At 44.5% G+C, this 24,423-nt stretch overlaps 2 protein-coding genes and 5 non-coding genes across 9 annotated transcripts in view; 1 reads left to right on the forward strand and 6 right to left on the reverse strand.

Annotated features, from left to right (window-relative positions):
* Positions 1-4,106: 4,106 nt before the first annotated feature.
* NOP58 (NOP58 ribonucleoprotein) lies at positions 4,107-22,304 on the reverse strand. Of its 2 annotated transcripts, none has more exons than XM_077272084.1 (15): positions 22,046-22,304; positions 16,516-16,592; positions 15,292-15,344; positions 14,753-14,877; positions 14,513-14,649; positions 13,511-13,575; positions 13,297-13,431; positions 12,789-12,934; positions 9,473-9,599; positions 9,044-9,207; positions 8,645-8,779; positions 8,396-8,457; positions 6,749-7,095; positions 6,067-6,179; positions 4,107-4,435 (listed from the first exon to the last, which is right to left on the reverse strand). In XM_077272084.1, the coding sequence occupies exons 1-15, from the start codon at positions 22,088-22,090 to the stop codon at positions 4,382-4,384; spliced, it is 1,785 nt and encodes a 594-aa protein (XP_077128199.1). In that variant the 5' UTR covers positions 22,091-22,304; the 3' UTR covers positions 4,107-4,381. The 2 variants fall into 2 exon arrangements, with proteins under 2 accessions (XP_077128199.1, XP_077128200.1); XM_077272085.1 differs by having other exon boundaries at positions 4,237-4,435; positions 6,067-6,176.
* Positions 8,536-8,612, reverse strand: LOC143786419 (small nucleolar RNA SNORD11). Its single transcript, XR_013218304.1, has one exon. It is a non-coding gene; the product is annotated as a small nucleolar RNA SNORD11 (small nucleolar RNA).
* Positions 12,276-12,362, reverse strand: LOC143786409 (small nucleolar RNA SNORD70). Its single transcript, XR_013218295.1, has one exon. It is a non-coding gene; the product is annotated as a small nucleolar RNA SNORD70 (small nucleolar RNA).
* On the reverse strand, positions 13,025-13,100 carry LOC143786420 (small nucleolar RNA SNORD11). The gene has a single exon (XR_013218305.1). It is a non-coding gene; the product is annotated as a small nucleolar RNA SNORD11 (small nucleolar RNA).
* On the reverse strand, positions 15,166-15,253 carry LOC143786412 (small nucleolar RNA SNORD70). Its single transcript, XR_013218297.1, has one exon. It is a non-coding gene; the product is annotated as a small nucleolar RNA SNORD70 (small nucleolar RNA).
* LOC143786411 (small nucleolar RNA SNORD70) lies at positions 16,146-16,232 on the reverse strand. Its single transcript, XR_013218296.1, has one exon. It is a non-coding gene; the product is annotated as a small nucleolar RNA SNORD70 (small nucleolar RNA).
* The window catches only part of HAUS1 (HAUS augmin like complex subunit 1), an 85,945-nt gene continuing 83,777 nt past the window's right edge, over positions 22,256-24,423 (forward strand). The window contains exon 1 of one of the 2 annotated variants that reach the window (XM_077272087.1): positions 22,256-22,445. In XM_077272087.1, the coding sequence (XP_077128202.1) occupies positions 22,425-22,445 (21 nt within the window). In that variant the 5' untranslated portion in view covers positions 22,256-22,424. The remainder of the gene's footprint in view (positions 22,446-24,423) is intronic. The other variant, XM_077272086.1, reaches the window with a different exon arrangement.

Genomic DNA, 24,423 nt, shown 5'->3' on the forward strand with positions numbered 1-24,423 from the left:
GCCCAGGTTCAAGTGTTTGGTTTTAGCCAAACTTTTTCCTCCCTGAATAATGAAAGAGAAAAGGGAGCCCAATTTCAAGGTGAACTTTCATGAAGTTCACACACCAATCAGACGCAGCCGTGGGTACCGGTTTTGAAGGATGAGCAGGGTCCACTGATGGGCCCTTTTGAGGCTGGAGACTTGTCTACCACTCTGGAACTCCTGCTCTGCTGGGCAGAATGGCTGCTGAAATGTCTACTGCGCTTGGTTGAATAATCATGCTGTGTTCTTCTTGACTGCTGCTTCTGCTGTTCGCTGTCTTGCGCCTCCCGCACATGTGCAGGCCGGACGTCAGGCACCAGAGTATGGTGTGGTGGCTGCACTCCCCCTGAAAGACCCCTCGGTCCCAGCGGAGGCAGCTTCAGGACACTGCACCAGCAGTGGCTCCCCGCTGCCTGTACTGGTCTGGCCTGGACACCGTCTTCTTGCCTTCAATCTTCTTCAGGTACGCCAAACTGAAGGTTCCCCATCAGGGAAAGGAAACCAAACTGATGCGAGGGAGAGGTACCACTCTTTTTATCTGTAGGTTTCATGTTCCTGAAGGGCAGATCCCCTCTCTGTGGTGCTGTCATGGAGGAAAAGAGAAAGCATGCTAAACTGTATAGAGAAGTCATTGAATCCATAAAATTTTTAGAACAAAATATTTTGAAAGTGTACTTTATGTACTTATACACTCAAAGGCTTTGCAGAAAGCCAGATAAAAATTATAAGAAGGTTCATCCATAGACCCCTGAAAGGCAACAACTGGCAGGCCTCATTCAAGTATTTTAAAAGTGTACTTGCTGTACTCAAAGGCTTTGCACAAAGAACAAAGCCAGGAAAAAAATTATCAGCAGGGTAATACAGTAGACCTTGTCAGGTGTCAGCTACTGCTTCTCCTTGCTCTTGATACTGTGTGGACTGCCTTCAAGAGCCTGATTCCCAGCTGCCTGGGCTGTGAATGGCTTTAGGTAGTGCCAGAGCACCCTGTGTCACCTGCACCATTGGCTGCTCATGCATTGGAGGTGGGTAACCTCAAGGACAGTATGATCTCTCGGGGGTGATAGTAGCCCTGTCTCAAGTCACCTCAAGGGGCCTCTACCAGGCCTATTCAGTCCTCAAGAAGGGTTCATCATGCTCCCTTCCTTCTGTCTGGGATCACACCCACTGCATACCAGCAATGTTGTCCCTCCATTTTGAAGAATGTGATCTTAGTTTCAGCCGTCAGCTCCAACAACCTTAGAAGGGCTGTTCGTATGAGGGTTCAGCTTCAACACCAGTATATACACTACAGGCCTCTGACTTATATACTGAGCACACACAGGCCTAGACAAGCGCACTTTCCCTCCAATACATATGAGCTGTGCAATGGCATCAGTTTTCAGGGGGGACCCTATTTCTCTCTACTCTGAGAGGGAATTTACGACTTGGGGAGGGGGGTGGGGCACTCAATACTTATTCCTAATTGCTGTGCTGTTTTATAAAGGCAACGTGGGAATAAGGCCTCTTAGCGGCAGCGTCTTCAGTGCGTATTGGCGGTCGCAAAGGGGTTAAAAAAAATCCCAACCCTTTTTTATGAACAGCTTTAATTTTTGTTTCGGACACGTTGTTCATGAGTTTCCAGATATCTGGACCCACAAAAATGCCTATAAATACATGCACTACTGTACACTCAGGTGTATATAAAATTTATAATATACACCCGTGTACAGTAGTACATATATTTCTAAAGGTATAGATCCACCTACACGTGTGCGTGTGTGTGTGTGTGTGTGTGTGTGTGTGTGTGTGTGTGTGTGTGTGTGTGTGTGTGTGTGTGTGTGTGTGTGTGTGTGTGTGTGTGTGTGTGTGTGTGTGTGTGTGTGTATATATATATATATATATATATATATATATATATATATATATATATATATATATATATATATATATATATATATATATATACATATACACACACACACACATATTATATACATATATACATATACACACACACACACATACATACACACACACACGTATACTTATACACAGAGATATAGTAAATCTTTAGACATTTTATCACTTATAGATGATGTCCCTCTGGCAGATGCAGTCCTCCATCTCCAGCAGCTCCATCCTGGTGGTCTTCCGTCCATCCATCAGCACTACCGGCCAGATCTCCAGCTGTCAGCCAGCCAGCCAGCCCTGTCGTTTGCCTCTTCCCTACCTCTGATAGCTGCTGGGAACAGCCTCCGAGCAGTCAGTGAATCGGACACTTCTCCTCCTTCCTTCTGAGAAGTTCGGACATCTGCCTGACCATTATTAACATCGGCCATCACATCAACCTCCCCTTCCCCCCTGTAGCGACTTACAATACCATATACTGCAGGGGGCTTTATTAGAGAAGGCTGCACTGGCCATGCAGGCAGCATTCACACTGCAGCCACTGCTTCAGAATGGGCCAGTGCAGTTCTTCATTAAAGCCCCCTCAGTACAGGGGGTGGAGGTACCTACTGGTGGACTGGTTTGATAGCTCATGCGAACATTCAGTTGTCAGAACTGCTCAGAACGAAGGAGAGTTGTCAGATGTATGAACTGCTTGGAGGCTATTCCCAGCAGCAGTCAGAGGCAGGATTGGCTGAGATCAGCCATACTTACCAGGCCTGTCATGCTGCCTGTGCCCGACACTGAGAAGCCAGGGGCTTCTCCAGGAGTCCCGCTCTCTGCAGTGGTCACTCTTCGGCTTGTACTGCACGTCTGCGTTTTTTCACATATGCGCAGTACAAACTTCAGCAAGATTTAAAATCATCACGGACAGCTTTTTATTTTCTGCAGGACGATACAGAGGCGGAGAAAACGGGTTTTATGGATTGTCTAAATTTACAGCCGGTTGGCAACCCTGACAATTCCACACTTATGAACTCGGTCAAAAACAAACTCTGCCTTTGCTCCCCATAGCAACCAATCACAGCACAGCTTTCATTTCTTTTACTGTGGAGGTAAAATGAAAGATATGCTATGACTGGATGCTATGGACACCACCACACTGGAAGATGGGTTAAGAAAGTGTTCTCTGCCCACAGCAGCCAATTACAGCATAGCATCCATTAATTTCTAACCAATCTAATGACACCAAAATTATCCACCGAAAGTCACGCAAAGGGGGGCAAGAAAAAGCCTATGGAGTCAGTGTTTGTGGATAAACAACGTGAATTTTACCAAGTCCAGTGATCTAAAGTGTGTATGTGTATATATATATATATATATCTATCTCTATATATATATCTATCTATCTATATATACATCTCTCTCTCTTTTCCATCAATTTTACCCTTGCAGACCTGTGTAGTTAATACTAATTTTGTATGGTCTTTACAAAATGGGTGTCTCATAGGATAAAGCGGAGCAGCCTAAAGACACGCCCCAGAGGATCCTGTTAGCAACACCCTCTTGTAAAGACCATACAATTTAGTACCAAATAAAAAGGCCTTGATCTCTTGAGATTGTATAGTGGGGTGGATTCGAATACTCAGGGCAGCCGCAGGAATAAACCAATGGATCCTGTCGATCAAATCATCCTGCCCAAACCACAAGCAGCGGGAATCAGATCCTTGCTGTGTGAGAAACCTTTTATGTTCCGTTTCCAAGCAGATATAGTTGAAAGATCTGTCCACAAAAAGTCACAAGTGAAGTTTGAAGGGGTCCCTGGCCAGATTCTCCCCACCTCACTCCAGGTGATTAACAGGTCTCTCCCTATGGACACACATGAAAGACAAGTCAGCTGGAGAGTAGCAGGGAGAGTCCAGCTAGGGCCCGCATCACACTTATTCAGTCTCCCTATGTACCGCATAAAATTTCAAACTGTTTTCTCTGACATGTCGAAGTGTTTGGGAGAAAGATGTATCCGGCTGCAAAAGTGCAGCCAGGCTCAGATTCATGCTGTCCGCAGTTTGGGAAGCATGAATGTAGAGACAGGCTCCCTGTACGTTGCAGACACAGAGACAAGGGCAATAGAATGTGAAGTGTAAAATGGACCCATACATTTTCTGCTTGTTGCCTAAATGTTCCCAATATTAAAAAAGTGGTTAATGAGAGCTGAATGATAACGTTCATAAAAATATATTTGATCAAGACAGAAACGTTTACTGCCTACAAAATCATACATAAAAGGAATAAATCTACACAGCCATCATATATAAAAGCGCTCATCTCTGATGTTATCATACATTACTAAACAACGAAAAACAAGATGTCACGGAGGCCCCGGTCACTGGAGAATTGTATAAACTAAGGCAGGCTATCGGGCGTCCAGATAAACCAAATCTGTAAAGTCATCTTGCAATGAATATAGTCTGTATTTTGTGATAATGTCCTGTTTTCAATCATCCTCCTCCTCCTTTCTTGCCTTCTTTTTCTTCTTCTTTTTGGGAGGCTGTTAATACAAAACATTGAGAATACATAAGAATATGAACAGCAACAGCACTATGACCAGAAACGGGTCACAGCTGTGATTGCATACTACTCAGACAACCCCTTGTTGTGGCATGTGAACACTGCTGCCAGAAGAGCCACCACTAATGTGCTGCTTCACTCACACGTCCCCTGGATGAAACTAGGCTATCCGCTGGGGGTGCGAGTGCTGCAGGCCTTTAGTGGCCACCAACGGATTGCAGTGCTCACATGGCATAACAATGACATGGGCGCTTATGCTACCAGTCACATAATGGCATCAGTGAGGTTGGAGAGGCTCTTATTATTTTACACTGGAGACCGTAGTATTTAAGAAAGTGTTATCAAAGGGGTTGTCCACAACCCAGACATCTTGACATTTTTCGTTTCTGTTTTTTGCTCCCCTCCTTCCCAGAGGCATAACTTTTATTTTTTCTCCAATATGGCCATGTGAGGGCTTGTTCTTTGTGGAACAAGTTGTACTTTTGTACAACACCATTAGCTTTACCATGTCGTGAACTGGAAAATGGGAAAAAAAATTCCAAGTGCGGTGAAATTGCCAAAAAAAAAAAAAGTGCAATTCAACAATCTTTTTTGGATTTTTTTTTACCATGTTCACCAAATGCTAAAGCTGACCTGCCATTACGAGTCTCCAGGTTCATAGACACCAAACATGTCTAGGTTCTTTTTTATTTAAGTGGTGAAAAAAAAAATCCAAAGTTTGTGAAAAAAAAAGGGTGCAATTTTCCGTTACCTGTAGCGTCTATTTTTCGTGATCTGGGGTTTGGTGAGGGCTTATTTTTTCGCGCCGGAGCTGACAGTTTTATTGATACTATTTTGGTGCAGATACATTCTTTTGAGCGCCCGTTATTGCAATTTAATTCAATGTCGCGGCGACCAAAAAAAACAAAACAAACGTAATTCTGGCAGTTTGACTTTTCTTCTTACTACGCCGTTTAGCGATAAAGTAAACTTTTTTTTTTTATAACGACTGGGCGATTCTGAATACAGCACTGTGTATGTTTGATTTTATTTACTGTTTTGTATGGGGCGAAAGAGGGGTGATTTAAACTTATATTTTTGTAATATTTTTTTTTTTTTTTTTTTTTTTTTACTTTTGACATGCTTTAATAGTCCATGGGAGACTAGAAGCCGCGATAACCCGATCGGCTCTGCTACATACAGGCGATGATCAGATCACCTGTATGTAGCAGAATTGCTATAAGCGCCAACAATCAGGCGGCACGCATAGCAATCCGGCACTAACAACCATAGAGGTCTCTAGGAGACCTCTGGCTGTCATGCCAACCCACCGGTGACCCGCGATCACGTGACAGGGGTCACCGGTGGGCAGATTTCCTGCACGATTGCCGGAAGCGCACGTTAAATGCCGCTGTCATCGTTTGACAGCGGCATTTAACAAGTTAATAGCTGCGGATGGATCACGATTCCATCCACGGCTGTTCCTGGCACGTGAGCTGGTCAAAACAGCTGACATGTACCAGGAAAGATGTGGGGGTTCACTGCCGGAGCCCACATCAAAGGAAGGGAAGCGACCTGCGCAGTAATAGTACGGCGGAGGTTGCAAAGGGGTTAACCTGTATGGATTCTCACCTCATCAACTGTACTAGTTGTAGGTGCTTCTTCTTGTTCTTCCTCCTCTTCTGTCTTTATCACTTTCTTCTTTTTCTTCTTCTTTGGCGTCTCCTCAACTTCTGGTTCTTCTTCTGCAAAGATAGCACAACAATTTCTATATAAAACTAAAGTTTAATGGGCACAAAAGTGAAGTTTGCTTTAGTCTTCAAGGTTTCCGCCCCCATATACAATACTGTTTTTAAGGGAAACTAATGTTTCTTAATGCTAAACCTGCAGGTAAGTAGTGCTACAATGCTGTCCAGCCACCTTACTGAAAATGAAGGAGACTTAATTCCTCCTGGGAGTTGCTGGCTTTCAGTTACTGATGCATGCCTGGAATAGCGACAGTCACTCCTCAGTACACAGTGAGGAGCGGCTGAAAGTATGTACACCCAGGCACTGACAGCTCATTGTACAGATGTGCTGTAGAGTCGGCTGTCAATCATCCTGCCGGGGCCTACTTCCAGCTGCAGCCTACGATGCTGTAAGCGGTGACTAGCTACCCTGGGCATGCCGCAGACAATGCCGGCAGCTCCCATGGGGAATAAAGTTCATTTTCTCCCTGTAGTCGCACTAACACTATTAACCTGCAGACAGATATATACATTATAATGTCCACACTAAACAGATGTCTACACAATGTAATAGTGCCCAAGAATACCTTCTACTTCTTCAACTGCTTGAATTTTTTGCTTTTTAGCTTTCTTCACTTGGAACTCACAGGGCGGCTGCTCTTCCTCCTCCTCAACCTTTGGCTTTTTAGCCTTCTTTACTCGGACCACAGAGGGCTGCTCTTCCTCAACCTCTTCTATCGTTTGCTTTTTAGCTTTCTTCACTTGGAACTGACAAGACGGCTGCTCTTCCTCCTCCTCAATCTTTGGCTTTTTAGCTTTCTTCGCTCGGACCTCAGAGGGCTGCTCTTCCTCCTCCTCAACCTCTTCAATCTTTCTCTTTTTGGGAACCGATGGAAGGGTCGAGTCTCCGGATGGGTCATAAGTTCTAACCTCACTGTAAGTAGAAGGAGAGATCATCACAATGAGCTACAAGTTTTTCAGGCACTTTGATTTAATGTTAAAGGTCCCAGAGCCCAGACAAGTAACATGCACTATAATGATTAAAGTGGTTAGTCTTTGGATAGCCACACACGTACATGTTAAGAAACAAATACCGTATATACTCGCGTATAAGCCGAGAATTTCAGCCCATTTTTTTTAGGCTGAAATTGCCCCTCTCGGCTTTTACTCGAGTCATTCCCAGGGGTCGGCAGGGGAGGGGGAGCGGCAGCTGTCTAATCATATTCACCTGCTCCTGGTGCGGTCCATAGGGGTGGAGCCGCATATTCATTACTGTAATGAGCGGTACCATGTGACCGCTCAAAACAGAAAGAAGCTGTCAGCGCCCGGAGAACCAGGGACGGCACCAGGAGCAGGTGAGTATAACGGGGGCGATAGTCACCTGTCCCCCCGCCGGGCGCCGTCTAACACGTCCTGTGTGTGACGCTCAGGTCAGAGGGCGCGATGATGTGTTAGTGTGCGAGCCGCCCTCAGCCTGAATAGTCACTGCGGAGGATGCTGAGCAGCGGCGAGAGGTATGTCATTTTTTTCTTTTAATTGCAGCAGCAGATATACTGTACAGTTAATATCAGCATAAACTGCATTTTATGGGGCCATAATCTACTTTTATGCAGCATTATATGGGGCAAATTTCCTATGGAGCAATAATCAACTTTTATGCAGCATTATATGAGGCAAATGTTTTCATGAAGCATCTTATGGGGCAATAATAAACTTTTATGCAGCATTATATGGGGCAAATAACTATGGAGCATCTTATGGGGCCCTTATTAACCTTTGTGCAGCATTATATGGGGCATATTTTAATATGGGGCATATTTTAATATGAAGCATCTTATGGAGCCTATAAAACTTTATGGAGCATTATATGGGGAATATTAATATGGAGCATCTTATGGAGCCTATAAAACTTTGTGCAGCATTATATGGGGCGTATTTTGTATGGAGCATCTTATGGGGCCCATTATGAACTGTATGGAGCATTATATGGGGCTCCTGATTCAATATGGATATTCAAAAACACTTAACCTACTGATATCTCAATTTTACTTTTATTGGTATCTATTTTTATTTTTGAAATTTACCAGTAGCTGCTGCATTTTCCACCCTAGGCTTATACTCGAGTCATTAAGTTTTCCCAGTTTTTTGTGGCAACGTTAGGGGTCTCGGCTTATACTCGAGTATATGAGGTACTTATATACAGACGCATACTATACTTTTATAGCAGCTCATACCTTTTATGTTGATATTTCTCAGCTCTGGCAAGTGCTTTCCCGGTGCCACTAATTCTCTTTAGCTAGGAACAAGCAGATGACAATTTAGCACCGGATCATTAAAGTATTGGTACATCCTACTGTACTGGTACAGAAACATCGAGGCTCAGATGAAGTAGTGACTGATATTGCCCTCATAGAAACATCAGGCAATAAAAGGGACATCATCACAGACCACAAGACTGATATTATAGCTGCCATAGTACCTACCCCCCTCTCCTCCAAATTTCGGAGACGTGCTTCCAATTTTGCTCTGGTCTCCACCCCAAGCTGTGCGTTCGTGTCTTCCCCAAGAGCATCATATCTGATTGCAAGTGCTGACTTGGCTGCAAGCATACGGGAGATCTGATGGCACAAAAAACAAAACCTTATTATCTACAGTCAGGGTCAGTAATCTTCGGCACCCCAAGGGTTCTGAAGCTAGAACTCGCCGCAAGCCCCAATACAAGGTGAGAGTACCAATTCTTACTTCTCTTCTACAAATTTAGATGATATTTTTTTTTCTGGGGGGGGGACGGGGACTGATAAATCTGCTAAAGACCAGTTGGAAAGAAGTCGCAACTGATTAACAGAGGATTGGCTAGCCAGGATTCACTAAGCACCATTTACCTTGCCCTTATTTTTGGGTGCAGTCTGCCCAACAAGGGATGCGTGATAAAGAAGACCGTATTTTGGAGTGTCCCTTTTTGTCTTCAGTGCTCTGAACAGTGCCTTCTCAGCCCCCAAGATCTGTACAGTGGACGCTGGGTGTTTTGCCAGATTCAAAAGGGAGCCTATAGAGGGTACAAAAAAAAGAATAAATGAATATATATCATGGTGAAAAATAAGAAAAAAAAGTATAAACAATGCACGGAGATGCAACAGAGTGGCTAAATAGTATATAATCTATAAGTAAGTGGCCTCAGATGAGATAGTGACTAGTATTGCCATCATGGAAAATCTGGCAAAGTAATAAAATCATCATCACCGACCACAGCAGAAATACAGAGCTGACCCAAAGACCAGAGAAGCAATCTGGTGATGGAAGTGGAGACTGACCTGCATGGGCAATAAGCCTGGCACCAACCAACTCCCCTACCAGGACCGTGAGGTTTGGCGCTATGGCCATCATTCTGTTTTTCAGGTAATCATATAGCTGGGTCCTGTACTCAGAGATTTCTATTACCTAAATGGAAAAAGCACAAGCTAAAGCAATGACATGTACAATCTTCATGATATATGCATTATATGAAGGGCAAAAAAAATTACAAAACAAGACGTTCACTTTATATGAAGTTTTTCTGCTGCGTTTCACCCAACAGGAAAAGAAAACGACAATTCTGTATTAAAATGTGTTTGCTTTTTATCGACACATTTCCCAAAAATTATATAGGAAAAAAGAATCATGTAATGGTGCAATTTGTAGACTACTTGTATGAACACAAAACAAAATTTTTTGGATGAATGTATAAATAGTACTGCTTTTTTTAAAAAAAAAAAAAAACACACAAAAAAAAAAAAACGACAAAATATTAACCACTTCACTATTTATAACATTAAGGCCATGTTCACACGATCCTTTTTTTGATCCTTTTTTTTTTCAGGTCCTGATTTGGAAAACCCGCAGTGCAAAACTGCACTGCTGATTTTCCTGCAGTTTCTTCTGCAGATTCCTCTGCGGGTTTTCAACAGCACTTTCCTATTGGTGCCTGTTGAAAACAGGAGCTGAATCCGCAGAAAGAAGTGACATGGTACTTCTTTTTTTCTGCAGGCAAATCCTCGCGGGTTTGCCTGAGAAAAAAAGGATAGTGGGCACAGCGGTTTTTGTTTTCCATAGAGTAACATTGGACTGTACCCTGCATGGAAAAAGGACCTGAAAAAAAAAAAAGGATCAAAAAAAGGATCGTGTGAACATAGCCTTAGGTATGTCATAGGTTGCATCCCTTCCTTAGATGTAGCAGTGACACAGAGCCTGCATCTTTCCCTGCACATAACAGCTGATCTGATCAGATGTCATGTGTATTTAACAGCAGCGGGTGGATCAGTCAATCTCTGACAGCGGCATTTAACTAGTGCAAACCAGATGCATATCACAAGCCCCACCCATCAGCGCCCAAGTCACATGATCGCAATTCGCCAATGGGTTGGCATGACGGCGGGGGTTTGCAGAAGACCCCCCCCCCCCTTGCTTGTCATTGCAGATCTCATACGAACACCGCCCCGTGGCTGGCATTCATAGGAGATAATGATTTATGATACACATAGCAGTGCTGAAGCCCTGGTATTTGTAGCACAGATGATCAGCTTCAAATTTCCTAAGGGCACTATTCAAAGGGCACCTGTCACCCCGTTTTTTCAGTATGAGATAAAAATACTGTTAAATAGGGCCTGAGCTGTGCATTGCAATAGTGTATTTTGTGGACCCCGATTCCCCACCTATGCTGCCAAAATACGTTACCAAAGTAGCCGTTTTCGCCTGTCAATCAGGATGGTCTGGTCAAAAGGGCGTGGTGTCTTCCCCCAGATCTTGCTTAGTTTTCCGTTGGTGGCGTAGTGGTGTGCGCATGCCCAAGGTCCCGAATCCACTGCACAGGGGAGTGAAAACAGCGCGATGTGCTGTATTTCATTGGTGATCGGTGGGCGCGGCCATCTTCCTTTGGCCGCGCGTGCGCAGAAGCGGCGTTCTGCTTGCCGCGGCTTCAGGAAAATGGCCGCCGCGATCTCCATCTGTGCACGCGCGGCATCCCGCGGCCATTTTCCTGAAGCCACGGCCAGCAGAGCGCCGCGGCCAGCAGAGCGCCGCTTCTGCGCACGCGCGGCCAAAGGAAGATGGCCGCCCCCCACCGATCACCAATGAAATAGCACACATCGCGATCTTTTCACTCCCCTGTGACGTGGATTTGGGACCTTGGGCATGCGCACACCACTACGCCACCAACGGAAAACTAAGCAAGATCTGGGGGAAGACACCACGCCCTTTTGACCAGACCAGCCTGATTGACAGGCGAAAACGACTACTTTGGTAACGTATTTCGGCAGCATAGGTGGGGAATCGGGGTCCACAAAATACACTATTGTAATGCACAGCTCAGGCCCTATTTAACAGTATTTTTATCTCGCACGGAAAAAACGGGGTGACAGGTGCCCTTTCAACAAGCAAAAAAAAAAAAAAAAAAAGGTTTTAAAAAAAAAATGGATATAAAAGTTCAAATCACCCCCTTTTGCCCCACTCAGAATAAAAAAATTCGTTAATTTTTTTTTTTTTTTTTCTTTTGGGGGGGGGGGGGGGGGGTTGTTGCAACATTGCAATAAAATGCATTGCCGGGCGATTAAAATATTGTTTCCACTCCAAAATGGTATCAAATAAAAATATCAGCTTGGCATGCAAAAAAATAAACTTTCACCCGGCCACAGAAACCGAAAATAGAGACGCTAGGTGTCTCGGAAAATAGCGCTACATTTTTTTTTCTTACAATGTTTGGTTTTTTTTTTCAACACTTAAAAATTTTTTATGCAATTTCACCGCACTTGGAATTTTTTCCCAGTTTTCCTTTCCACTACAAGATATGGTAAAATCATAAACAATAAAAAAAGTTATGGCTCTGGGAAGAAAGAAAACAAAAGATGAATAAATAAATAAATTTAAAACAAAAAAAAGGCAAATCGCAAGGTCGTGAAGGGGTCCGATATCCGGGACCAATTGCATTAGTTTTCATCGTTAATGTCTCCTCAACAAAACATTCTGCAAGTCTAGAACAGACGCTAATGAGGTGGTGGAAAAAAAAAAGGGTGGAAGAGAAGGGATGTGAATCAAAAGGGGGTGGTCCAGCAGTGAACAAGTCCTTTAAGAGATCGATCACCGATTGTTGCCTCAGTGGTAGTGACGAAGATGTTGAATCTAATCACAGTTGTTCAATTCAACTATAAATCCATCATTGGCAACATAAATGGCAAATCCAATATTGGGACACTTTACAGACCTGCATCCCCTGCTGATCCCGGTGTTTTAATGGAGGACAAAGGTTTTATTGGCCGATTTCCAGGAGTATCAAATCACTACCTGGTATATTATTCAATTGATACTGAACCCCATGCCCCAAGTCTGGGGATATTTGTTCTGCAAATTCAGGACACAGATATCCATGTGCCTATATATGCAACGGTCAGAGTGACAAGCTCTGACTGCACAATGCACATTTTTACAGAAGGAAGTGGAAAGAAAGTGCACTTTTCAATAGGTGATGAGACTTGTGTTTTTTGCATTGTTTTGCCTTTCACCCTTAAAGATTTTCTAAATCTTGGTCATAGTGAATACACTAAATGTAATAGCAATCAGCAGAAACGGACTGCTCTCTTCCAAAGGTCCAACACTCACCTGATCACACAAGTGTAAGATATTATTGATATCTTCCTCCGACACCTCTGTGCCCATGGAAATCTCTGCAGCAGCTTTCACCTCTGCCTCCACTTCTTCAGAAAGGATCTCAGAGAGGTCAAAGGAGGCGTAATTAACCCGGTCACCTGGCCAATGATAAAAAAATGAACAGATTGGTAATTCAACATATGTGCACAAATGAACACTACAAATAATAGATAACGCCAGGAGCTTGATGGCCTCAGATGAAGTAGTGACTGAAATTGCCCTCATTGGAAAATCAGGCAATAAGATAGACATCATCAACGGCCAAAATAAAGTAATTTGAGATATTCTTCGTTTTATCAAACCCACAGTCAGTGGAATAATCATAAAGCAACCGTGAACAATGCTAATAGCAAACACATAGGTAAAATCAAATGCCTGCATGCTTTTAATGGAGACAAGATGGGCAGTAAGAGTTTAGCACCGTTCTCTGCCCATTAGGATCACAGGCGTTGTAGCTCACCTACAGCCCGCACACACTTGCAGTATGCCAGGTTATCGGTGATGACTTTGCCCAGCTCAGGAAAGTGCCAGCCGTACCACTCTCTGCAGCGCATGATGTAATTATTCAGCTCCTTATCCAGATCATCTAGAAGGGCTGGAGGAAAAAGTAGTGTTAGAAGTCAGAAAATATCTAACCAGCTTCATAGCATTATTTTTCATCAGAAGACACTCACAGATCGCTTGTACAATCATTGTGTCCACCTTGTCGGGGCTGAACTTTAGTTTGTAGCGAGACAGGCTGTGGATATACAAAAATCGGTAAGTCATGGATAAAGGATGAAACATCAGGCAATTAACAGGTATCAACAATGTTCCACAATAGATATTTACGTATTTTGCACAGTCCCTAACATATTCCACTAAAAGGGAATCTTCCATTGAGAACCCTTAAATAAAGAGCATTGCCAAGACCTCATAAGCATGCTTCTTAGAGGGGTTGTGCAGTAGCATTTATTTTTTTACTATGGGCCTAAAAGCTAACAAGGTAGTTGATAACAGAGGAAAGAACCAGCACATTCTACCCTGCAAGTCTCAGAGCGTCACTGACCGCTCCACGTCGACAGAACCAGAACAATTCTTCCCAGCTGCTTTGATGACAGGCAGTGACTACTAACGTTATGCTGATTGAGAGACGGCTCCTCCCACTTATGCAGTGGGGAGTCGGCTGTCAATCAGCAGGACGTCGGCAGTCACAGCCCATCAACAGAGTAGAGCGGAAGAGAAGCCACTGCTCTGTCGACATGACGTCAGCAGAGGCCATGGAATTGCTGGCAGGAGGCGGCGGCGCTGGGTGGGGACTAGAGCTGGAGTGACAGAGGCATCAGATCTACCATAATCATCCAGCCTCATTTGCATATCAATTAAAACACCGATTTCTTAGGAATGGAGGAGCGGACTGGTCATGTAACGGTATTGCTGGACTTGGCTTCGGGTGCAGTCTTTGACAGATTCCCCTTAAACTTAGATCTAAATTAATAAATAAATATATATACATATATTTATTTCATTCTCAAATTACTCAAGTGTGTCATCGATTGTGATATATATATATATATATATAAACCACACAGTGGTGATCACATGACAAAAGTGGAGCTTCATTCAAAATGGTTAAGAACGCGTCAAGACTATTTTGGCTGTGGAAGATAAAAGGAGGTTAGAAGGGTATTTATTACCTGTGAGCCAAGCCAAGGGACATTGCAGCCATCTCCCGAGTGGAGAGTCCTGTAATAAGGCCGTCCACCTGATTGCGGATCCCCCTCATTAGCTCCGTCACCATGGCACTGTGCACACAGCTGATGTTCACTTTATCCTAAAGTTGGGAAGATGGAGGGCACAACCGCTCAGCTTATGAGAAAAGCATGGCCTGCAACAAACCACGTGGAAGTTCTGGATATGATTCCACACATTAATACCTTAATGACACCACCGAGCTTGGCATCTGCAATCGCCAGCTGCTCATGTGCTTCTTTTGCTGCAATTTTCTTTAGGACCTTCTTCAAGTTTTTGCTGATCTTTCCTTCTACCAAAGCAGTGGCCGCTAAGAGGGAAAAGTGGAGACTTCAATTAAAAAAAAAAAAAATGGGGGCGATTGGGTTCAGTCTGAAGCCTGAATAAGGGGAACTATAGCAGTCATTTGTATTCATATTCACATACTGTGTCAACAAGTAGGAGGGTAATGTAGCCAGGCAAGCGCCCTTTCAACTCAGTTGACTGGTCTACAAGGCTTAAAAGTGGACAACACAATACGTTTTACTTAGGCCCCAGTCAGCTGACCCCATTCCGTCAGCATTTTATTGGAGCCTGCCCTGATGAGAGCAGCCCAGAGAAGAACGTTGCCTCAGTGGTAGTGACGAAATGTTAAAGTAAAATCATTCGTTTCATCGGAAGAACAATCCATCATCGGCAACAGTAAACATATCGAGAAGTGGCATGGATGCAGATATCGGCTTACCGGACAGCGCTTCAGTCGTGTCCTGGAACTTTTCAAAGTGCTTCAACTTAACGCTAGAAATCAAGAAAACCAGGAGTCAAATAGCGTCATGGCTGGTTAAACAGATTAATGCAATAGAACTAAACATTTTATATATAAAAAAGGAGCTCAATGAGAAAAAAACCCACAAACATGTTTAACTAGTGATGAGTGAAGGTGCTTGGACGTGAACAGCGGTGAAACATGAAGGTGCGGGGACTGAACCGTATTATTCAAGCACACAGAAGACCCTTGGCTAGCACACGAGCACGTCCGCTCATCACTAATCCTTACATCTCGGACCAGCACTGCCCCGGCCATCGCTGAACTGTCCATTCTGGCGGCAGCAGATGATCAGCTGCGGCCGCCTTCGCTTATCTACCAACCCAGACTTTCAATCTGATGAATAGTGAAGAATGCAGCAACTCTGAGTGCGGATGGGTGAACCGCAGGGAGAAGTGCTGTTCCGGGGGGGGGGGGCATTTTTTCTTTTATGCCACAGAGTGGAATGATTAAAAACGGGTTGTCCAGTAGTGGACAGTGCCTGTAATGGGACTGTCAGCACAAAATGACTGTTAAAACCAAGTACAGGCGGAAGTGCAACCTTGGCATGGCCAAATAATTAAGTGCACCTCCCCACTTACTTGTTTTCCCCTCTATCTCCACCACCCTCGTTAAATGACAGCTCTGACATAGATCCAGACAAAGGTGGAGATAGATGGGATGCAAGAGTGGTAAGGTGTTCTTAAAGGTTTCGCCACGCCAAGGGTGCACCAGGCACCTGTATTTTGTTTGATAGGTGCTGACAGACCCCCTCAAAGAGATAGAGCTCGCCGATTGTTGCCTCAGTGGTAGTGACGAAGATGTTGAATCTAATCACGGTTGTTCAATTCAACTATAAATCCATCATTGGCAACATAAATGGCAAATCTGATATTGGGACCCTGCTGCACTGAGTATTTCACAGAATGGATGACAATTGTGTTCCAGGTGTACCAAAGCACAACCTGGTATATTATTCAATTGATACTGAACTCCAGGCTCAAATTAGGGGGATTAGTGTTTCTCCAAAACATTGGCAAATACCCATGTGCTTATATGTGTAACAGTCAGATTCTGAAGCTCAGGCTGTATGAAGCCCATTTTACAGAAGGCAGTCACTACAGGAGACAAGGTGCACTTGGATATAGATATTTCAGGACTTACACTTTATTTGCTTTTTCTGGGGTTTCGAATTCTTTCCATATACTGTCCACTTCTTGTAACTTGCTCTCATCTAGAACCTGAAATGACAAAAGTGATTAACAAGCAAGAAAGGCAGGAACACCAGTGCTGTGGAGTTGGTGTCGATAAAAGAAAAAAAAAAGAAAAAAAAGAAAAAAAAAAAAAAGGTCAGAGTCCAGGATGTGCTTTAAATCTTTTCATAAGAATTTGGGAAAGTTCGGAAATAAATGTCTGTTCCTGATCTCAGGATCTGGGCTTTTAGCCGAGATGAATCTGTGCTGCACTTTATGTACATGCCCAGCAGTGACCAGTACTGTGGGGTTGCAAGTCAGGGAAATTGAGGAATCGGGGGTTTGGCTTACCAACTCCACAGCCCCCAGGAACACTACACCTTTGTAGGTCCCCATTGTTGGAGAGGTGTCCTGCAGTCCCTAAGAATGCAGATAGCTAAATGTTCCAGGGGTGCTCGGAGAGCAGCATATGTAGGGCAGCACGGTGGCTCAGTGGATAACACTGCGGCCTTGCAGCGCTGGGGTCCTGGGTTCAAATCCCACCAAGGAGTTTGTATGTTCTCCCCGTGTTTGCGTGGGTTTCCTCCGGGTACTCCGGTTTCCTCCCACATTCCAAAGACATACTGATAGGGAATTTAAATTGTGAGCCCCATCGGGGACAGCAAAGATAATGTGTGCAACCTGTAAAGCGCTGCGGAATATGTTAGCGCTATATAAAAATAAAGATTATATGTATGTGATCGCAACAATCCCCAGGAAAGCAGTCTTATGCCTCCACACAGGAGGGAACTAGCAGTCAGTTTCCTGGGTAAGCATAGTCCGTTAACCAGTTCAGCACCAGGGTATAGGCTCCAGTTTCTGATTTTTAAAACAACGGAAGGCTTAAAGGGGTCTTACGAGATTAAAAGATGGTCACCGCCTTCTAAGCTGCATATGATTTTGCTTGAAAGCTCAATTAATTTCAATATGTATAAAAGAACTGTCAGCACAGAATGATAATAAATAATAATTTTATTTACCGTATATACTCGAGTATAAGCCGAGATTTTCAGCCCAAATTTTTGGGCTGAAAGTGCCCCCTCGGCTTATACTCGAGTCATGATCGGTGGTGGGGTCGGCGGGTGAGCACTGTCATATACTCACCTGCTTCCGGGGGTCCTGGCGCTCCCCCTGCACGTCACACTGTCTTCGGTGCCGCAGCCTCTTCCCCTGAGCGGTCACGTGGGACCGCTCATTAGAGAAATAAATAGGCTGCTCCACCCCCCATAGGGGCGGAGCCGCATATTCATTTCTCTAATGAAGCGGTGCCGGTGACCGCTGATAGAGAAAGAGGCTGCGGCACCGAAGACCAGCTGTCCGGGGGAAGGAGCGGGACGCCGGGAGCAGGTAAGTATCGCATAGTCACCTGTCCGCGTTCCACAAGCCGGGCGTCGCGTCATCTTCCCGGCGTCTCTCTGCACTGACTGTGCAGGTCAGAGGGCGCGATGACGCATATAGTGTGCGCGCCGCCCTCTGCCTGATCAGTCAGTGCGGAGAGACGCCGGGAAGATGGCGCCGAGGAGCTGCAAGCAAGACAGGTGAGTATGTGTTTTATTTTGTTTATTGCAGCAGCACAGATTTATGTGGAGCATCTATGGGGCAATGGTGCAGAGCACTATATGGCACAGCTATGGGGCAATGGTGCAGAGCACTATATGGCACAGCTATGGGGCAATGGTGCAGAGCACTATATGGCAGAGCTATGGGGCAATGGTGCAGAGCACTATATGGCAGAGCTATGGGGCAACGGTGCAGAGCACTATATGGCAGAGCTATGGGGCAACGGTGCAGAGCACTATATGGCACAGCTATGGGGCAACGGTGCAGAGCACTATATGGCAGAGCTATGGGGCTACAGTGCAGAGCACTATATGGCAGAGCTATGGGGCAACGGTGCAGAGCACTATATGGCAGAGCTATGGGGCTACAGTGCAGAGCACTATATGGCAGAGCTATGGGGCTACAGTGCAGAGCACTATATGGCAGAGCTATGGGGCTACAGTGCAGAGCACTATATGGCAGAGCTATGGGGCAACAGTGCAGAGCACTATATGGCAGAGCTATGGGGCAACAGTGCAGAGCACTATATGGCAGAGCTATGGGGCAACAGTGCAGAGCACTATATGGCACAGCTATGGGGCAATGGTGCAGAGCACTATATGGCAGAGCTATGGGGCAATGGTGCAGAGCACTATATGGCACAGCTATGGGGCAACGGTGCAGAGCACTATATGGCACAGCTATGGGGCAATGGTGCAGAGCACTATATGGCAGAGCTATGGGGCAATGGTGCAGAGCACTATATGGCAGAGCTATGGGGCAATGGTGCAGAGCACTATATGGCACAGCTATGGGGCAATGGTGCAGAGCACTATATGGCACAGCTATGGGGCAACGGTGCAGAGCATTATATATATGGCACAGCTATCTATGGGGCAACGGTGCAGAGCATTGTATATATGGCACAGCTTTATGTGGAGTATCTATGGGGCCATAATGAACGGTGCAAAGCATTATATGTGGCACAGCTTTATGTGGAGCATCTATGGGGCCATAATCAATGGTATGGAGTATCTATTTCTAATTTTGAAATTCACCGGTACCTGCTGCATTTTCCACCCTAGGCTTATACTCGAGTCAATAAGTTTTCCCAGTTTTTTGTGGCAAAATTAGGGGGGTCGGCTTATACTCGGGTCGGCTTATACTCGAGTATATACGGTATATAGCGCCAACATATTCCGCAGCGCTTTACAACTTATAGAGGGGACTTGTACAGACAATAGACATTACAGCATAACAGAAATCACAGTTCAAAACAGATACCAGGAGGAATGAGGGCCCTGCTCGCAAGCTTACAAACTATGAGGAAGAGGGGAGACACGAGAGGTGGATGGTAACAATTGCTTTAGTTATTCGGACCAGCCATAGTGTAAGGCTCGGGTGTTCATGTAAAGCTGCATGAACCAGTTAACTGCCTAAGTATGTAACAGTACAGACACAGAGGTTATTAACTGCATAAAGTGTATTGGAACATGATGCGGGGAACCCGATTATGGTTTAAGCTTTTTTTTTTTTTTTTTTTAATGGGCCACACAGGGATAGTTAGGTTAATGCGCTGAGGCGGTAGGCCAATCATTGATTGCTGATACTATGTACAAGTGCTCGGTGCATCATGTCATGGCCAAACAGTTCAGTGCACCTACCCACCTACTTGTTTTCCATCTATGTTCACCCTTCTCCAGCTGTATGAAGCCAGAGCTGTCAATCAAAGAGGGGAGGCGGAGCTAGAGGGAAAACAAGGTGTTGGAAAGGTGCAGTTAAATATTTGGCCACACATGCACCAAGTGCCTGTACCTGGTTTGAACAGTCACTCAGAGCGGAGAGAATCCCGTTCAGCTGCACTGTCAGACTTTGGGGATATCAAAGGTTCAATGGACCATTCAGCCATAGTTCTTATAATGCATGGCTGGGTCAGCCAGGTGGGCAAGCAGGGATCATATAGCCAATGGGATCAAGGCCAGATTCACACATCCATGAAACACGGACTGTGCTTAGATAGGAATGCCCAAACCACCCGTCAGCTCTCCTGAGCTAAACCTCCTCATTTGTGAGGCATACATACTGAAATAAAGCATCCAGTTACAGAGACCACCCATTTGAACAGTTCCCGAAGGGTCCTAAGATGTCCTCAGTTTCTGTATGCTAGATTTATTGTGATGGAGGAGAGAAAGAAAAAAAGGTGCACACATTTTTTAATGACAAAAAAACCCTCAAAAATAGAATGGACTCGTTGCATTTTTTTTTTTACTGTTTTAAAAAATTAAGTTTATGGAAAACAGATTACAATAGATTATCCATGAGCAATTTTCTCTGCACTTTTAATTCTTATTAGTATTTTGGGATTTCTTCATCCAGTATGGTGGAAGCAGAGCTGTGGAGCTGGTAAAGTGACATCACCTCAGTTTCCCTGACTCTGACCCCACAGCACTGGTCACTACTGAGCATGTGCATAAAGTGCAGCACAGATTCATCTCAGCAAAAAGCCCAGATCCTGAGATCAGGAACAGAACAGACATTTAAAGAACATTTCATAACTTTCCCAAATTATTATGAAAACATTTACAGCACCTCCTGCATTGTACTACTGTACCCAATTTATTTTATATTTTACATCAACCCCACAGCCCTGGGTGGAAGCGCAATCTCTGGTCCCACAGCCCTGGGTGGAAGCGCAATCTCTGGTCCCACAGCCCTGGGTGGAAGCGCAATCTGTGGTTTGTTTTTTTCACCCCCATTGCTGGTTGATCCATTATGTCAACCATATACTAGATCTAATTTTAAAGAGAACCTGTCACCATAAAAATACAGTCCAGTCTGCAGGCCCCATGTTATAGAGCAGGAGGAGCTGAGTAGATGGATACATAGTTTTGTGAGTAAAGATTGCATATAACGTGCGTTTTATTCATTTACACCTCTGCCCTTTCTTGGATTTTCCAGTACACCGCCCAGTGGACAAAAAAAAAAAAAAACCAACAGAAAGTGCAGAGGTTTAAATGATTACAACACAAGTAATATGAAATCTTTACTCACAAAATTATTGATCAATCTACTGAGCTCACACTGCTCTGTAACATGGGGCCTGCAGATGGGATTGTGATGGTGACAGGTTCTCTAAAATCATGGTGCATGCCCAGAAATCTAGTGCCCTAGTCATCAAAATGTTTATGACACAAAAACTGACATAACACTCTTCACTGTGAAAAGGCGCTAAATATCTTTGAACAAAGATTCTGCGACTTTTGGTGCTTAGTTTTGGGTAGCTTTGCCAAAAAGGGATGGAAAGAACTGAAGATGAGACGGTGGGACGAGGTGTTGGTGCGTTTTTTTTTTTTAACAGCAGATTTGTTACTCCAGTCCCTGAGAGGAGCAGCATTTCTGGCTAGGGGCATGTAACCGAAAAGATGTGCCAGATTCATTAAGTGGGGCGCTTCTTGATAAAGAGAAACTCCAGAATTGAAAATGCAGGGACGGGGCATACTCAGTGCAATAAAACCAGAATCGGTAGCCAGATCCAGTCAATACACCACCCGTTTCATCTATCGCTGGCCGTTTTTTCGCCGGACAGGAAAAAACATTCATATGGACGTTTTCTCCGTGCACCGGAAAATATATTTTGGACGGATCTGGAAAAAAACGGATGAAACATGTGGCCATCAGGCGCTAATACAACTCTATGAGAAAAAAAACGGATCTGGCGGATCGCCGGATTGTGCCTGACGGCAAAAACCTGATGTGTGAAAGTAGCCTATAACCTAGTAGCCCGTCAGTCACACGAGAGGACCCGGAGAGGCCTAGCGATGTCCGCCCTGCAGACAGCCATGTGCGCCCCGACCTCACAGACGACTGACACGTGCGATCACTGCACAACTTCATCTGACGAATAGATCGCAGCCTAAACTCACCTTAAATATGGCGTAACCCGCCGCGGTCTCAAAGAGCACCAACATGGCTGACCGGAGATCCCTGCCTGAGTCCGACCCGGAGACCTACGTGCGAATCCTCGCAGCCCAGACACGTGTAAGACTAAGCGCCAAGACGCATGCGCTTTGCCCACTTCCGCTTGTGCACTTCCGTTCTCTGTGAGTGACGTCACCGCGTCGTTCCAAGGTTCTGCAGTGTAGGCGGCGCTACGGGAAGCGAGGACTGGAGCTGGCGGAACGCACGAGTGAGCGCTAACCTACGCGATGTCACGTGATAACCTGTCAACGCTGATTGGCCGACTGCTTCTCACCAGTCTTTTTTTCTGTGAGCAGCCAGCAGTGGCGGGAGTTTGAAGGAGCGATGGACGAGAAGAGCAATAAGGTGAACACCGGGGAGGGGGGACGTCCGGAGCGCTCACCCAGCTCATGTCAGGCGGCTCTGTGCAGCTCTACAGGCCGAGGCATGGCAGATAATAGAGCGTAGGACTACAAGTCCCAGCATCTCCATCAGAGCCTGTATAGGAGAGGTTCTGTCAATTTAACCCCTTCATGACTGGGCCTTTTTTTCTCCTTTCCTCGTCTGTGAATCATAACTTTTCCTCAGGGGCCATGTCTTTTTTGCTGTGGGGTGAGCTGGTGTTGATGACGCCGGGTATCTTGCTGCACATGGTGGTAAAAAATCCTAATGGGGTAAAATGGTGAAGAAAGGTAATTCCGCCATTGTTTTCTGGGTTGTTTTATGGCGTTGGTTGTGCCGTAACCATGGCGATGTAATTCTCCAGGCCCGCACCATTACAGCGCCACCTCATGTGTGTAGTAGTTTTTTTTCACTGAAAACAAAATCAAAACTTTTTTTCCCGATCCCAGATTTTCTAAGATTTGTCTCTTTTCTTTTTAATCTTCCCATCGGCGGTGCTGGGTCCGGGCTTGTCTTGTGCGCAGCGCGCTGTCATTTGTATTGGTACCATGTATGAGAACATCTGTTGATCGTGGTTTTTTTTTTTTTTTTTTTTTTTCCTTGTGCATTTTTAATAGACCAAAAATGACAGTTCTGAAATGTGTTTTACTTTGCAGCATTCACAGTACAAGTTACTTGATCTGATGCTGGATATGTACTTTTATACATAACTTTCTCTTCAAATATATACACTTTCTTTTTCCTATAACCATTTTGAGAACTTACATATATTTTTACTTTGGACCTTATGGGGCTTAAACCTGCAATTGTTTGATCCCTTCTTCCATGTCCTGCACAGCCACATTATTGCAGTTTATAGGAAAATAAAGTGCAAAACTGGGGATCTCTCAGAATATAAAAGTGTTTATTCAAATTAATACATGCTTTATATAAAAAGGCATATAATTTAAAACAGCCCATAGGCCACATGATTACACCCACTTGACTCATTAACAAGTGCAGTGATATTCCCAAGCTAATAATAAAGCACAGGAGCAACATAATGGGATCACTTTGACCAACATAGTGTGATGATTGAGGAATACAAAAAAATCATGGAGAGCCAATCAGCTAACACAAGGAAGTGTTGAAAAAATCAAAAGTGCATAATACACCGCATATAAAGGTGAAAGTGCCAGTGCATGTTATAATACACATGCATTTAATTATCAAACATACCAAGGTGCCATGAATACTGATATTAAAAATAGATTCTGCACTCCAGTTTTGAATGCAGAAAAAAGCAAATACTTTATTGATACAGGTACATCCACTGTATGCAAAGTGTTGACGCTTCGGCCGACAATCAGGCCTTCATCAGAAATTGTGAGCGCCATATCCCCTGCACGGCAGTGCGTCACCTCAGTGCCAGGTGAGACTGGTTCCAGGATGATTCCACTGCTCAGTAGAAAATGATCTGTATGTATAGCTATCAAGATTAGAAGACAAATTCTGATGAAGGCCTGATTGTTGGCCGAAACGTCATCGTTTTCCATACAGTGGATGTACCTGTATCAATGAAGTATTTGCTTTTTTTTCTGCGTTCAAAATCAGAGTGCCGATGCCGAATCTATTTTTCATATCATTTCGGAGAAGTATCCTATTTGTGCACCCATCAATAGAGGAGTGCCATGCAGCCTTTTTTGCCTTGAATACTGATGTCAGAAACAAAAAGTATTGGCCAGACAAAAAAAAATCATTATTGCCTAAATTGGCCTGATCCATCCAAACAGTAAGCAATATCATGCATAAACCTTAAGCTGGAGTTACACTAAACGACTTACCAACGATCACGACCAGCGATACGACCTGGCCGTGATCGTTGGTAAGTCGTTGTGTGGTCGTTGGGGAGCTGTCACACAGACAGCTCTCTCCAGCGACCAACGATCAGGGGAACGACTTC

This window comes from Ranitomeya variabilis, chromosome 7 (genome assembly GCF_051348905.1).
Source record: "Ranitomeya variabilis isolate aRanVar5 chromosome 7, aRanVar5.hap1, whole genome shotgun sequence".
Taxonomy (NCBI): Eukaryota; Metazoa; Chordata; class Amphibia; order Anura; family Dendrobatidae; genus Ranitomeya; species Ranitomeya variabilis.

Excerpts from the sequence above, each read along its gene's own strand:
- NOP58 (XM_077272084.1), bottom strand. The coding sequence starts at position 22,090 with ATGTTGGTGCTCTTTGAGACCGCGGCGGGTTACGCCATATTTAAG. Across the intron at positions 12,935-13,296 it reads CAAGTGTGTGCGGGCTGTAG|GTGACCGGGTTAATTACGCC; the intron begins GTGAGCTACAAC and ends ATCATTGGCCAG. Across the intron at positions 4,436-6,066 it reads CAACTAGTACAGTTGATGAG|CCTCCCAAAAAGAAGAAGAA; the intron begins GTGAGAATCCAT and ends TTGTATTAACAG.